The 17,050-nt window shown below is 35.0% G+C and overlaps 1 protein-coding gene across 2 annotated transcripts in view; it reads right to left on the bottom strand.

The window, feature by feature from the left end:
• Window positions 1-17,050, bottom strand: part of Focad (focadhesin) — a 283,866-nt gene that overhangs the window by 23,948 nt on the left and 242,868 nt on the right. The window contains exons 34-35 of one of the 2 annotated variants that reach the window (XM_026397575.2): window positions 16,406-16,508; window positions 14,505-14,585 (exon numbers count right to left, since the gene is read on the bottom strand). In XM_026397575.2, the coding sequence (XP_026253360.2) occupies window positions 14,505-14,585; window positions 16,406-16,508 (184 nt within the window). The remainder of the gene's footprint in view (window positions 1-14,504; window positions 14,586-16,405; window positions 16,509-17,050) is intronic. The other variant, XM_077797050.1, reaches the window with a different exon arrangement.

Genomic DNA, 17,050 nt, shown 5'->3' with positions numbered 1-17,050 from the left:
AGAAGGAAATATAAGAAATAAAATAAGGAAAGTAGTCAAATTATCAATGTTTGCACATTATGAGATCCTACACTTAGAAGATCCAAAATACTCCCCCAGAAGACTTCTACAGCTAATAAACAAATTCAGCAAATTAACAGGTTACAAAATCAAAATCTTTCCTATATACTGATAATCAAGCTGCTGAGAAAGAAATCAGGAAAACAATCCCATTCATAAGAGCACCCCCACAAATAATAAAATACCTAGGAATAAATCTAACCAAGGAGGTGAAAGACCTCTACAATGAAAATTATAGAACACTGCAGAAAGAAACTGAAGAAAACACAAGATGACAGAAATACCTTCCATATTCATGGATCTGCAGAATCAATATTGTTAAAATGGCCATACTACCTAAAGCTATGTATAGATTCAATGTGATCCCCATCAAAATGCCAGTGACATTCTTCATAGAACAAAAAATATTCCTAAAATTCATTTGGAAGAATAAAAGACTGAGAATAGTCAAAGCAGTTCTATGTCAAAAAAACAATACCGAAGGCTTCAAACTACCTGACTTCAAATTACATGACAGAGCTATAGAAACAAAAACTTCATGCTACTGTCATAAAACCAGACACAGACCAATGAATGGTACAGAACAAAAGATGCAGAGACAAACCCATACAGATACAGCCATCTGATCCTTGACACCGGTACCAAACACATACACTGGAGAAAAGACAGCATCCTTAACAAATGATAATAAGAAAACTAGTTGTCTCTATGTGGAAAAATGAGACTAGATTCTAAATTCTCACCCTGCACATAAGTAAATTGAAAATGGATCAAAGACCTAGGATATAACAGAACCTATGAAACTCCTGGGGCAGAGGGAAACAGAGTCAAGACTCCAACATATAGGTACAGGCAATGATTTTCTCAATAGGACCAATAATGCCAATAATTAATAAATGGGAAAGCATCAAATTAAAAAGATTCTGCACAGCAAAGGAAACTTCATTAAGAATATGAAGAAAGAACCTACAGAATGAGAGAGAAATCTTTGCTAGCTGGTTTTTGACAGAGGATTAATATCCATAATATATAAAGAACTTAATAAAATTAATATAAAAATGATAAATGGGCAAACAAACTAAACAGACACTTCTCAAGAAATAGAAATACCAACGGATACATGAAAAAATGTTCAACATTGTTGGCAATTAGAAAATGCAAATCAAAATGACATTGAGATTTTATCTCACTTCAGTTAGAATGGCAGCCATCAAGAATACAAACAATAATAAATGCTGTGAAGGATGTGGAGAAGAAGGAACACTTTCAAACTGTTGGTGAGATTGTACATTAGCATAATCCTTTGGAAATCAGTATGGTGGATCCTCAAAAGACAAGAAATGGAAGCACAATATGACTTGCTATATCACTCCTTATCATTTATCCTAAAGAATTTAAGTCAGCATATTATAGTGATGCATGCATACCCATGTTTATAGCAGCACAATTCACATCAACCAAACTATGGAACCAGCCTAGGTCTCTGTCAATCAATGAATACATAAAGAAAATGTGACATACATATACAATGTAGTTTATGTAGCCATTAAGAAGAATAAAATTATGGCATTTTCAGGAAAATGAATAGAACTTGAGAACATCATGTTAAGCAAAATAAACCAAATTCAGAATGTCAAGGGTGATACATTTTCTCTCATATATGGAAGCTAGAGAGGAAAAAGCAAAAGAAAGGTGTGTGTGGCGGGGAGGTTTCATGAAAACTGAAGGGAAGAATAGAAGAGTAGAGGAGAGTACTAGGGGGAAGGAAGAGAGGAGGAAAAGGAGAAATACTGGGGAATGATATTGGCCAAATAATATTGTTAAATTGTGTGCATGTACGAATATGTAGCGATGAATCCCACCATTATGTACAAATTATAATGCACCAATAAAAATAAAGAAAAATTATATGCTAACAAATTAGATAATCTAGATTAAGTACAAAAATTCCTAGAAAAACATGACTATGAAGTGACTCAGGAATAAATAGAAATTATGAACAAACCCACAACAAGTAAGGGTATCAAATAAGTGATTTAAAAAAATATTCCAACAAAGAAAGGTCCAGGAACAGAAAGCTTCATTAGTGAATTCTATCAAACATGCAAAGAATTAACACCCATCTTTTTCAATTGCTAGAAGAAGAAGAAGAAGAAGAAGAAGAAGAAGAAAATGGAACACTGTTTAACTTATCCTGTAAGACCAGCATTAAGATGACATCAAAGCTAGACAATAATTAAGGGAAATAGAAAAAACTAAAGGCAATATTCCTTATAAATATAGATAAAAAAATTCTGAAAGAAACACTAGCAAATCTAATCCAATAACATATTAAAAGGATTATATGCCATGACAAATGGGATTTATTCCAGGAATTTAAGAGTGGTTTCACATAAGAAAATTAGCTAGTGTAATAGACAACATTAATAAAGAAAATTTTAGGGGCTGGGGATATAGCTCAGTTGGTAGAGTGCTTGCCTTGCATGCACAAGGCTCTGGGTTCAATCCCCAGCACCACAAAAAATGAAAATAAAAAATAAAGAAAAATTTAAAACCACATGACAATCTGAATTGATTATCAATTTTTTAAAAACAAAATCCAACACCATTGCCTGATAAAAATACTCAGAAAACCAAAAACAGAATGGAATTATCTCAACAAGATAAAGGGCATTTATGAAAAGCAACCCATGGCTAACCTCATACGCAATGGTAAGAGATTGAAAGTGCCTCCTCTATGACCAGAAGCAAGACACAATGTTCACTGTCACCACTTTATCTTGAATGTTCTACCTATAACAGTTGGGAAAGAAAAATAAATAAAAGGCATTCAAATTGGAAAGAAATAAAACTGCGTTTGCAGATGACATGATCCTATACATAGAAAATCCCAGAGAATCTTTTTTTAAAAAACTAATAGAATAAAAGAATTTTTAAAAGTTGCAGGGAATAAGATCAAAACACAAAAATTGTTTCTATATTGCAACAGTGAATAATTGGAAAAAAGAAATTAATAAACAATTCTACTTGGAAATAGCACTCAAAAGAACAAAATACTTCTGAATATATTTATCCAACATAAAAGATTTATACACTGGGAAGTACAAAATATTGGTGAAGGAGATAAAAGATGACCTAAACAAATGGGAAAACATTTCATGGTCTTGGAGTATAATACTTAACATTGTTATGATGACAATATGACTCAAAGTGATCTACAAATTCAATGTAATCCCTATCAGAATCAATGCAATCCTTACCAAAATTCCAAGAACCTTTTTGGCATAAATGAAAAACTAATCTTCAAATTATTAAGGAATTGCAGAGGTCCCAAATAGCCAAACAATTTTGAAAAAGAGCAATGTGGAGGATTCACACACACCAATATCAAACTTAACTGTAGAGCCACAGTAATCAAAACAGTATGATGTAGGCACATATAGACCAGTGAGATAGAACTGAGAATCTGAAACAAACCCACACATTACAGTCAATTGATTTTGAACAATGGTGTCAAGACCATTCAATAGAGGACAGAATTGACTCTTCAACAAACAAATTGATGCTTTTTATTATTATCATCATTTATCCTTTAGTTTTTTTGGCGGACACAACATCTTTATTTGTATGTGGTGCTGAGGATCAAACCCAGGCCACATGCATGCCAGGCAAGCGTGCTACTGCTTGAGCCACATCTCCAGTCCCAACAAATGATGCTTTAAAAAAAAAAAAATAGATGCTGAGGGCTGGGGATGCCACTGAATGGCAGGAGCATTTGCCTATCATATGCAAGGCCCTAAGTTCAATCCCCAGTACTGCAAAAAACAAAATAAGCAAACAAACAAAAAGCATATGGTGCTGAAACAACTAGGAATCCATATGCAAAAAAACGAAGTCGATCACCTTACCTTATACTATGCACGAGAATTAACTCAGAATGGACTAACAACCTACATATAAGGTCTGAACCAATTAAACTCTTAAAGGAAAAAAAAATAGGAGTAATTGTTGGCCTTGGATTTGGTAATGTATTCTTAGTTTGACATCAAATACACGAGCAACAGAAGAAAAGAAAATAGACTTTCAAAGTTAAAAAATTTTGTGCAGAGAAATAAGAAAGTGAAAAGACAAGCTATAGGATGAAAGAATTTTCCAGTCACAGATATGAGTCTCATCCAGAATACACCAAGAACTCTTACAACTCAACTATAAGAAGATAACCTAACTTTTTAAAAACAAGCAAAGGTTTAAAAGAGAATTTTCCAAAAAAAATACACAAATGGTTAACAAGGATATAAGAAGATGCTCAACATCATTAGTTATTAGGGAAGTGCAAATCAAAGCCTCAAAAGATACCACTGCACATCCAATCAGATGGCAATCATAATAACAAAATGGAAAATAGTTGGCAATCATGTGAAGAAAATGCAACTGTCACATATTGTTGATGGGAATGTGAACAGTGCAGCCACTGTGAAGAAAGTTTGGCAGTTTCTCAAAAGTTAAACAGAAATCCCATATGATCCAGTTCTTCCCCTCCTAGATATATATACCCCAAAGAATTAAAAACAGGTGTTCAAATAAAAACTTGTACACACTGTTCAAAGCAGCAATACTTGGAATAGCCAAAAGGTAAAAACGACCCAAATGTCCATTGACTGATTAATAGATAAAATGTGGCATGTCCATGCAATGGGTTATTATTCAGCTATAAAAAGAAATGAGGTAGATAGCTGCTACAACGCGGATGAACTTTGAAGACACTCCACTTGAAAGAATCCAGACACAAAAGGCCACGTATTATGTGACTCAGTTCAAATGCAATACTCAGAAAAGGCAAATCCATAGAGGCAAAAAGCAGATTATTGATTGCTCCGGGTTGAAGGAAGTGGGAAAGGGGGAACAAGCGTTCAATAAGTTCTAAGTTTCCTTTTGGGGTGATGAAAACATTCTAGAAGCAGAGGGTGAAGATGGTAGTACAATACTGTGAAGGCATTCAATACTACCGAATGTATATTTTATAATGGTTAAAAGGGTAAGTTTTGTGTTATGTATATAAGAAGCAGAGAAGGCATGAAGCAGTCTTTAGAGAAAAATGTAGAAAACCTAAGAGAAATTGATACCATGCATGCCCTGAAAGAGAAAATAAAAGAAGAAGAAAGAAAAAGGGAAGGGAAGGGAAGGAAAGTAAGAGAAAGAATGAATGAACAAATGAACTATGAAGAGAATTTCTGCCCTTGTATTTCTGGGAGTCCTAGGAATCCTTGTAGTAAATATTTTTACTTTTGCATCCATTTAAGTAAGTCATAACTGTCTACAATAAAAAGTGCCCTAACACCATTGCTACCTAGGTATTAGCCCCACCACTCCACTGAAACTGCCCTTACTAAGATTTCTATTGGCCACCTAAATGCCCAATTCACCAGCATTTGTAAGTCTTTTTTTTCCCATTCTTTTCCATCCGAAAGTGCATCATGCCCTCATTCTTGAAATAATTGCTTCCCTAAGCTTCTATATTCTTCTATAGATTCTCACTGCCTGAGCTTGTCCATGCTGAGTTTCAAATATTACTTATGTGTTGACAACAATAAATCCTTACTTCTACTTCAGGTCTTTTTCCATATTTTAGAGAAAAGAACAGCCTCAAAATCAGCACATCTCTTAGTCTAGCCAAATACTCCACAACCTCTTGACTAGTTGGCCTCTCTTCCTATCAACATAGTAAGTTAAAACTAGTAGTGAGCCCTCCACTGTCTGCCCCCATCACCTTTTTGCTTTTCAAAAATACTGAAGCACGGGCTGGGGATGTAGCTCAAGCGGTAGCGCGCTCGCCTGCCATGTGCGGGGCGCTGGGCTCGATCCTCAGCACCACGTACAAATAAAATAAACATGTTGTGTCCACTGAAAACTAAATAATAAATATTAAAAAAGTCTCTCTCTCTTAAAAAAACAATATTGAAGCTCAACACTCCTCCCACTTTCCTATAATGTGCTCCCATTAGTTCATGCTTTATTTCTTTTTGAAATATAATACTGGGAGCTCCGGAAATATTATCAGAGTTAATCAATGCAATTTCAATAATTCCTGACAAAGAAGGTAATTAAATTTATATTCATTCATTCAAAAATTTATTGAGTAGCTATTAGGTGTCAAATACTGTTCCTAACAATGGTGACAGACTTGAACAAGACAGAACAGTTTCTATTCTCATGGAGCTTATACTGCAATGAGAAGACAAACAGAAAAGGAAAAAAAAGAGACAAAATCAGGGTGGTCAATTTTGTGGTAAATATAACAAGCTGAGATAGGAGCTAACTGGTTGGCCATTCACATAATTCTATACTGATGACACATTTGTGGCAAGTGTCCCTATTCAATGTTGGCTACAAATTGGAGTCTTTGGTTTCTCACAACAGAAACACAAAAATTAATTTGCTTTTTAAATGTCCTTTTGATACATGATTCATGGAAATGGCCTGATAAAATCACAGATGTTACAGTAAATATGTGCATGGAATAACATTTGTCTCCTATTAAGGAAATGTATACAATTCTGTGTTGGAAATTGATATTTTATAAACAGACTTCTATTTAGAAACTTTTTTAGATTGAATGCTTTCAATATTACACAGAATTTTATTCTAGATCCTTGGCAGAAATACAGAAAAATCTGCAGTTTCCAGAGGATGTGGGGAGCCAAGAAAAGGCATCTAATCAGTCCTGTAACACTAGGACCTTTTGTGAAATATGGCCATTTTTCAGATGTTTTATTGCTCAGACAATGAGCTTTCCTTTGACAGAACAATGGTACTTTCTCCAATGACTGCACTTTACTATACACTTTACGTATTGCTTCTATATTTGCTAGAATTGACCTGATATACAAGCAAGTATCAGAAACAAGAACTTGTAAAATGGTTTGAAAATCATGTCCGTGCCTAATGCAATGAATCTTTTACATTTAAAAGGGCAGAAAATCAGTTCCAAGGAACATACCTAGAATCACAAAAGAAGTTTCACTATATTTGCAGGGAACAAATTCTGACATTAACTGGAATGAAGGGAACTATAGTAACTGTTAGAATAGAGAAAATATCCGGCAGTCCCATGAATTTGGGCAGGAGGGGTTATAGAAAGAAAGGGAGTCCCAAAGTCCATGGAGAAGAGATCACTGGCATGGGACAAAAAGACTCCAAATCCAAACAACAGGAAAGATCAGTTCCTGTTTTGCTGCTCTGTCTTCAAACAAGTGTCTTAGATAAGAAGAAATGCTGTAATGCTTTATGAACAATAGATTTGAAACTGAGAATGCCTATGGGTACTTGTTAAAAAGATCCAGATGTTTTGAAATCTAAATACAAAGTTGCTTTAAATCTCTCATCCATTTGACAGCTTCAAAGTTATAAATGGCATATCCGAACATAATGCATTACAACAGGACCCATTATCGCACATACTTTGGCTACACCAAGGATCAGATCGCAATTCCACAATGCACATGTGTTACTAGTTCAGGAAGAGTCAGGCAACAAGTAGGCTACAGCCGGGGTGTGTATATTTTCCATCCCCAGCATCACATCACTTGTATGGTAGGGACATGTCTTTACTTTCTCTATTTTCAGAGTTGCTAGAGATGATTTTGATGAGAACTATTTTAAGTACACACACAAGCACATAAACGTGTGCATATATGTGTGGAGATCAACAAGTATTTGAATACTTTTACAAGCCAGGTAGTTTGTTCTAAGTATTTAGGATAAAACACAGATGTTTCTCCTGCCATTGACAAAATTATAGTCTAATGAGGAAGACTTTAAACAACAAATTGAACAATAAAGTAAAAAATGACATATATGTGAAATACTACGAAAAATATATAGGAATGCATCACATATGAAATCTAATGTAACTAAGAACATCAGGGAAGGCCCTATCTTCTCTTACAAAAAAAGAATGTTCAAATCAAGATGGAAACAATGAGGAAGCTTTTCTAGACAAAGTAGAAAACACAGGCAGAGATAATTATATCATGGCAGATTTGTGGAAACTACCCTACCATCAGGATGGTTGGTGGAAATAATTGACCATTCTGAGTCATCAGTCAGATACTAAAAGTTAGTAGGATATTTTCTTAAGAGCAAATACTTCAACAACATTCAGAGTTCCCAGGAATGAAAACATCCCAGGTTCTTTAGCACCAGGAAGGGCCACCAAGTCAAGGGTCAGAGGAGAGGGCACCCAGGGAATATGAGAACCTGAGTGAGGAAGGCAGTGTTGCAGGACCATGGCCCAGTAGGGACAGGAGATTGGGTACATATGAGATTGAGTGAATGAGTAAATATATTACTAATAAGGGGAGCCAAATGTTTTATTGAGAGAGGAACGAATTAAAATATGAAAACAGAGAAAGGTAGAATGAACCCTGGTGGTGCTGAATTGGAACTACAGATATCAATGGGAGTTCATAGTGATATATAGATATAAATATAAATAAATATACATATAGAAATAAATACACACATTAAAGAGCAAACATATATTTTCTAGCTCTATCCACTGAGCAGGCTAGGGAGCTGTGATTTTTTTTTTTTTCCTGGTAGCAATGAGACACTCTGCAGTCAGATCTTAAGTTTCTAAATATCATTCTCTGCTACAAGGAGTCTGGGCTGCTAAGTTGTTACAGGGCTGAAGATAGTACTAGATAAGCCTACAATAACTCCCTGGGTCATACAGCAATAAAGAACTCAGAGAATGACAGGATCGGGTCAAAAGGACACAAGAGTCACTTGAAGAAGTACTTACAGGTCAAATCTGGGACAATCTGAAGATCAAAATAATGAATACAATTGAATAATGAATAAATAAAATATGAAATTAAGAGTTCATACTAATGAAAAGGAAGGGAGAGAGGGAAGAAGGGAAGGAAAGAAAGCCTCCTTAAAGTAGAATGCCTACCAAAGTAATGTACATAGAATGATAGAACTTAAAAATCATTTTTTGGCAATTATCATACTAGTAATTCAGGCAAGATACATTAAAGGATACTAAAACTAGTGGGTGAAAATAGGACATTTAAAAGTAAAAAATTTTTATTAATGATAAAGAAAATAATAACTTCATATGGAGAAACCTAGGAGACATCACTTTATCCACGTGGTCAGTAGGAGAAGGATACCCTGTGCCAGCTGATGGGTTACAATGAGAAAAAGAGAGTTCCATTTCTGTGATATTCCCACTAAAAATGAGTGACCTGACTCCATAGGAGAAACATCAGGCAAATCCAAATTGAAGAGCATTCTATAAAATAACTGGCTTTTAATCTTGAAACATGATAGGATACAGGAACAGTTTCAGACTGAAGAAGACTAAGAGACATGGTGAACACACAAGTACCTTCTGGATTAGATCTTTCCAAGTAAATATGTCAATGGGGGGGGGGGGTCCCTGGGTGAAGGGATATGGGAGTTTTTCCTTACAGGCAGAGAAATGTTTGCAACTTTTCTGTAAATTCTTGTGACTCTTTGGTAAGTCTAAATTATCTCAAAAACTTAAAACACACTAAGTTTTAAAAAGAAATGCTATATAAGATGTACATTCTACTGTCATGTATAACTGAAACAAAAAAATTAGTAAAAAAGAAATGCTAAAATTTAATTATAAAAATCTCTTGAATAATTCATTAAATATATGCAAAAATGTTCATCCTTTCTGACAATGAATGCAAATAAAAGCATTCTGACTCATTTTTATTATCATCTTTGACTTATCTATTTGTTTTGCTTTGTAATATGATACTATAACTAGAGGGGTTTATTCTTTGTTTACTAAGTAGAATTACATAAAGTGACTCAAAATCCTTACAAAGGGTTCTATAAAGAAGATTCAATTATTTTCTCCATTTTGCAACTGAGGCTTAGGGTCTTAGGAGGCTTGCCTGAGTTGGAGAGACAGTAAACAGTGGTAGTGGGATATGAACTCAGGCAGTCCAGCTCCTGTGCTTTTAACCTCTAAGATACAGTGCTTTACATATTCATACAAGGCTGATGAATCGAAAACTGGCATGATCCTTCTGAAGAGCAAAGAGGCCATGCCATTCCCCTGGTCACCACATCATCAGACTCTTGTCCACTAATAAACTGCTGAGAATTTATCCTAAGGAAAGATATTGCAGACGAGAGACAGCTACATTCATAAAGATATTTACTATGATGGAAAAATTTAATAACCAATAGAGTAATGATCAAGTTAATTAGGACTCACCAACTTGATAAAATATTCTACAAACATCTAAAAATATTAACAATGGAGATAGATATATGGGGAATGGGAAAATGTTTATAATATCAAGTTAAAAAATACAAATACACATAAACATGGAAATGTGTAAAAATTGTATGTGTATAAAATCATTAATTTAAAAGTAACATTTAAAATTAATATCTATAGAGTCATGGGATAATCACTGACTTTTTCCTTCCACACATTTTAATGTTTGCAACAAAGATAAAACAGTGGCTCATGCCTCTAATCTCAGCAACTCGGGAGGCTGAGGCAGGAGGAACACAAGTTCAAAGCCAGCCTCAGCAACTTATTGAGGCCCTAAGCAACCCAGCAAGACTGTATCTCTAAATATTAAAAAAAAAAAAAAGGTGTGAAGGTGTGGCTCAGTGATAAAGCACCCCTGGGTTCAATCCTGTGTTCCAAAACAATAAATAAATAAAAGATAAAACCCATGAAAAACATCCTCTATAGACAACTGTTCAGAAACTGATGCAATTGGATTCTTTCTATACTTCTTCCAAGCCTCCTTTTGGAGGAGATAAGTGGAAAGTGTCCATTTTTGTGAAAATTCATTAAATTTTTAAAAATCATATAAGATAATATAAACTTTATGAATATAATACCTACACACATACAGGGGGATATACAATGTTGTGTATATAGTTGCTGTCTCTAGGTGGTGAATTATGGGAGGTTCTTTTTTTATTTTATTTGTTCTTTTTAGTTATACATGACACTAGAGTATATTTTGACACATTTATACAAACATGAAGTATGTCTTATTCTAATTAAGATCCCAGTCTTATGGATGTATGTGATGTGGAGATTCACTGTGGTGTATTCATATATGTGAATAGGAAAGTCATATTAGATTCATCCTGTCTTTCCTTTAACTTCTTTATATCATTTTTGAACACAGTATTTTATACCTGTACTTATTTCTCATGATATGTTTAAAGAGTTGTATAGATAAAATATTACTAAGCTAAAATATTATAAAAAGTATACATAGTCTTGGCAACCAACTCCATAATTTCATCAAAAAGCAGACCACTTTCTCATATTATTCTATACTCAGCTCACTAATTCTGTTCCTTTGGCTAGATTTCTTCTCAACAACTATCTCATGCTCAAAATCCAAAATGACCAAGAATACACCCATTTTAATGTTTATAAAATTTGTGTACAAGTCTACTTATACACACAGATCACTGACCAATCAACTCATATTAAGAAGGAAATGCCATTCATAAGAACTATACACACTATACACTATACCCATATATAAGATGTATATATATATATATATATATATATATATATATCTTATATATTTTTGTCAGATGAGACTACTGTGAACTTTAGAGCCCTAATGAAAAAATATAAGCTTGGAAAGTATTACTGAGTCAAATTATTCAGTAACAGAATGACAACAAAAATAATCCTATTATGTAGAAATATCTAATGTTAGCATCAGAAAGAGATAATACCTTTGTTAAACACTTTAAATACTTCTTCAATATTCTGTAAAAGAGGCAGATAAACAATAAAATCTGAATGTGATAGAGAAAACAAAGATTAGAAATAAAGAATAAATGAGTAGAAAAAAAATCATAAGAAAAAAAATTAGATGCCTTTATCAGAAGGAATAATTCATGATAGGAGGATTTTAAGCCTAGCAAAGTGAAGAAATGTCCACAGAAAAAGAGAATGAGCACAAAGGGTAAGGATACATCTGATAGGAGGAGGCCAGGGCCATCAGGGAAGCAGAGGAATGTTAAATGGTATACAAAAAGCAATTACATTCAAAGCCATGAACTGAAATCTTTAGAAACTGAATGAAGTTCATCGACTTGGTATGGTTTTCAACGGTCTGCCTCTGTGAAGGAATGAACATGCCATGAACATCCTGTCTGTCCTATCACATAAGTATAAAGTGAGCAAAGAAAGGCTTCCTGAGCCTTAGAAAGCCGATTAATATGTTTGCTATCTCAAAATTTGATTGGCTAGGATGAAAATCACAATGCCCAATCTCATCCTGGCATAAGTGTGGCTCAGAGACAACCCATCACTTTCCTCTTGTGAGTTAATGTTAGTTACAGAGAGCCCACGGAGGCAGTGAAACCAAGCCATCCCTGAAGTTTACTATCTTCAGCCTACGCCAAGCATGAGTTTTCTTCTCTAAAACCATTTCTTCCTCAAAAGAGTTCACCAAAGTTGTCATCCTTCCTATCAGCAGCCCCACTGAGCTCTGGTGAGTGACATCCAGACATTTAGACTCAAAAGCTGCTTCAGAAGGGAGTTATTAAAATTCAAATGAGCTGGGCATATTGAAGAAGAAAACACTCGTTTGCATGCACACCTCCGCTTTTGGCCATCCCATTTAGTCCCATAGAGCAGGGTCTGGTTTTGTTTTTGTAAATGGGCTTCGGAGGCGGAGGTCAGCCTCCCACGGCCCCCACTCCTCTGGGGTCATCATTAGTAATGTGTAAGGCTGAATAGACTTTCCTCTGAATCTAGTCAGCAAACCTGACAAGAAGGCAGCCCTCTCCCACAACCTGAAAATGCCAAAAATCCAACTGGTAATATGGCTTTTTTAAATACTTCATTTATCAGTTTTAAAATAGCTTTCAGCAAGACTGCACATCACAACACTGATTCGGTCACAACCTGATTTTTCAGTCTTAGAGCAGAACAGATCCTGCTGTGCCATGACTCCATAATCATAAAAATATTATATTTAACCAAAAGTTCCCCATAAGATTCAGAGAAAATTCATTTCTGCTAAGAAATACTGGTCTGGGGAGTCAACTGACATTTTATTCACTTGAGCAGGAAAAGAATCTTTCATTTGACCCAGGCGATTTGACTTTATTTCTCCCCAAAATATCTTACCTTATCATCATTTAAAAATTTTATAAAAATGAACAACCTAACAAAAACATAGCAAAAATATATTGTGCTAGTATCATTCTGGCCATGGAAATTTTAGATGCTTATTTAGTAAGAATTGAATTTCTTACTAATGGAGACATCTTTATCTATTTTAAGTAGACTTAATTCATAGCAATATAATCACTAAAATAATTTGCAAATTATACATAATACACAATGTTTGTCAATATCTGTGTCATGTACAACAATGACATATGTCAGTTTTTATTAAGGATAATTAAAAGCAAATAATGCTAACAAACAACCATAGGATAATATCACATATTCTAGAACTCCAGAAATTAAAGAAATGTCTCCAGGCTATGATAATTATTCATAATCTGGAAGCCCCAGGATTACTGTATTCAGTGGGAAATCAGACAATGTGACCTTTAAATTCCTTTCCAATGGTGAGATTTTATTCTTCCATGACCTTCATCAATCAAACTGTTTCCTCCAGATTTCTTCTAGTTTTTAATTTTGATTTGTTTAAAAACTTTTTTCTTCCCACAGTCATAATGGTCTTGCTACAGTATAGGTACTCATTTTGCCAAACCAAGAAAGAATAAAACCAGCAAACATCAATGAGGAATATTACATTAATGAAGCTGGTGACTTCAAAAAGTATACGTGTAGCACTAAAGAACACACATTCAATAACTCATGCGGCATTGCTCTGATGCCAGTTAAAACAGGGCATTAAATCTGTTTTCAAATTGCTTGTGTGCTAATGTGGTGGCTGCCACACAGAATCACAAAGGGACAAATGTGTACTGAGAAAAAGAATACAAACTAAAAATAAGACCTAGAAGCCAGTGATTCCAACACCACCATGTGATCTTACAAGGTGCAGGGGCAAGACTTACTTCCCAGACAGTTCTGGGACCCAAAATGTACCAGGTGTTTTCTCTTCTGAGATCACATTCACTTGACATAGACAGGAAAAGTAATGTGTGTCTTTTGAAATGGCTCAATAGAAGATTAAGATTTTCATGGAGCCATTCAAGATCACTGACAGTGATTTAAAGAGACTATACAGTGTGTATATTTATGGAACAATTACTGTAGTTTGCCTCTAGCTTATATATATTAGAAAAATGGTTTGGCAGAGAAAACACTACCCCCTTCAGATTTGTACTGTTTAATTCCACAAAGGCATGCTTAGGGCATACAAACCTACTTAACATGTAGAAAGAATGACAAAATTCAAGAAAATGTGCTCACTTGCCTTTTTTTCCTCCTGTAATGAAGAAGCCAATGGCTGCTCTAATAAAACTGCTTTCAGGCAAATAGCTATAGTCAGTAGGAACTGTGGAGACAGAAAATGATCAAATTAACCAGTGAACTTGGCAAGACTAATGAAGGAGAGATAATGATCTCATGCTGCCATATCAACCTAGAGACAAAGCGGAGATGTTTATGCCATTAATCTCAGCACAATAGTCTGTAGCTGCAACTAATTCTATTAGACTAAGTGACTGGCCTTGAAGTAATCACTTAAGCTATACAGGCAAATCTAAAATGGTGGCTAACCCAGCAGACTGAAAAAAAAAATCACAGAGGATGAATATTTGACTGAAGTGATTTACAAAAATCCTTTTTACAATGTCACATCAGTGACCTCCCATCTAGTGACTCCTCAGGATCAGCAAGGAGATGGCTGCGCATCCTAAGGCTTAGAACGCTATTCTAGGGGCCACTTCAGGACATGCAGAATCAGATTTGAACCTTGTAAATTCAACATAAGCATTTTTCGGTATAAACAGCACCAGCCTCTTACCTAAGACAGAGACCTCTAAGTGACCAACATGGACAAATAGCCATATGTAGCTGCTGACCTGGAACATGGAGGCAGTGACATTTATGCTAGTTGAGTCCTGAGAGTCTCCTAAATCCTTTTCCTCCCAGTCCCCTATAATTGTTTCATGAGATGGTTTTTACTGCAATAAATGGCTCAATTGGAAAATTCCATCAGGAACAAGTAGCTGTATTTTTCCAGACACACAGGCGACTTGTTCAAAAGAACCTGGGTGTAAGATGATTCACTATGACCTGAGTTGAGTGTATGTGGGCCAGACCAAGCAGCCCATAATAGGACAATTAAAAGCCTACATAAAAAAAGTAAGGCCTGACATAAATATGCTAGCTTACCAGGATACTGAGTAAGAGCCTCAAAACTAGCAATACCAAAGCTTCCAGCATAACTAAGTTTTCTTTATCATCTTCCCATTTTAATATGACAACTTCCAGCTGTCTAAAGTTAATTATGTTAATTATCCTGTGCACCAATGTCCTATTCCTATAGCTACAGAGTAATAGAAGAGAGGAAGTAGTAATCACAGTAGACTTATGGTAACACTATCAGTAGAGGATCTTTCAGGGATAAATGATACAAAGTTTTAATGAGGAATCTTTGGTACCTATACCTTTCTGGCCTGGGTCCAAGATAGCCCATGGGTTCAAATTCTATAAAGAGCAAAGAGCAGATGTACTAACCCTTCCCCCAAAAATCTCAAGTACAAACATAAATTAAGTATGTGGGGGTTATAAATATTTTTATTGCTTTTATTAAAAAGCTACAAATAGAAAAGGCTTTGTGTTAAGACCAAGGATTTCAGTTCCAAGACCACTGGGGTATATATCTTTAAATGTACTTACCCCATTATTTTAATAAAACCAGGATCCAGAAAAATTCCAGCCATACATAAGGAGACATTCAATGAAACATAATACCATTACATCTAGTAAAATAAAATAGTCTGTTTCAAGCTTCACAGGCATGGCTCTTCATTTATGCGTTTGTCACTCAACTAACTCTATATATAAATCACATAATCTTCCAGAGTCTTAGATTCTACATTATAAGATCTGTGGGTTAACTGAGTGTCTACACTATCTTCTAAGGAAGCAAAGAGGAGGAGTAAAGAAACACGGAGTTCGGAGAGCAACTACAACTGCCTACCACATGACCCATGGCAAATCAGATGGCCACTCACACCCAACTCAGAAAAAACAGAGATGGTCATACCCACCACTAAGGGTTAATGTGAAGATTAGTGCTCTTAACAAAATACAGAGCCTGAGTCAGCAATTACTCCCAGTTCCAGTGTTTTAGGACCTTACGCTTACCAGAGGTTCTGCTTTGATTTGAGGACAGAGTAGAGAGATGAAGATGTCCTAGAAGCCAGATTGCATTTGACTGAACACCAATAGCCCCAGAGACACTGGTGACCTATAGATGGAAATACAACAGTTAAATAATGGGCAAAATCCAATCTCCATTCAATAAAAGGTTACATATAGAAAGTCACTAATCTTTCATGAGCTAATCGCTTGGCGGGTAAGTAGAAGTTCTATGACAAGATGAGATTTCATGTGTCTCAAATACTAGATCTGAATCATAGAAGTGCTCAACAAGTGGTTGCTGAGTTACTGAATGAATCAATTAACCAGTTGATTAATCAATCACAACAGAAAGTACTAGTGGTTTTCCCAGGTTCCACTGAGTTAGCCTGGTCTCAAAGAAACTTTAAAACAGTGAAAGAAAATTTAAAATGCAGAAAAGTTGCTTAAAACTAACACACTTCTAAAAATGGAAGGAGATGATATTGTTTCTTTTCTTTAAATAATGCCCTATTACTGCTTCATCATTCAGAATAAGCATTTTTAAAATAATAGTTTAAAATGTGAGATTTTAACCCCAACAATAGATTTTTCTCACAAGTTATAGCAACTTAAAGTTTCCGAATTCCTTTTTTGAGCATATTCATATTC

The sequence above is a fragment of the Urocitellus parryii genome, chromosome 4 (genome assembly GCF_045843805.1).
Source record: "Urocitellus parryii isolate mUroPar1 chromosome 4, mUroPar1.hap1, whole genome shotgun sequence".
NCBI lineage: Eukaryota > Metazoa > Chordata > Mammalia > Rodentia > Sciuridae > Urocitellus > Urocitellus parryii.
Note: the sequence above shows the minus strand (reverse complement) of the source record. Positions and strands in the feature narration are given on the sequence as shown.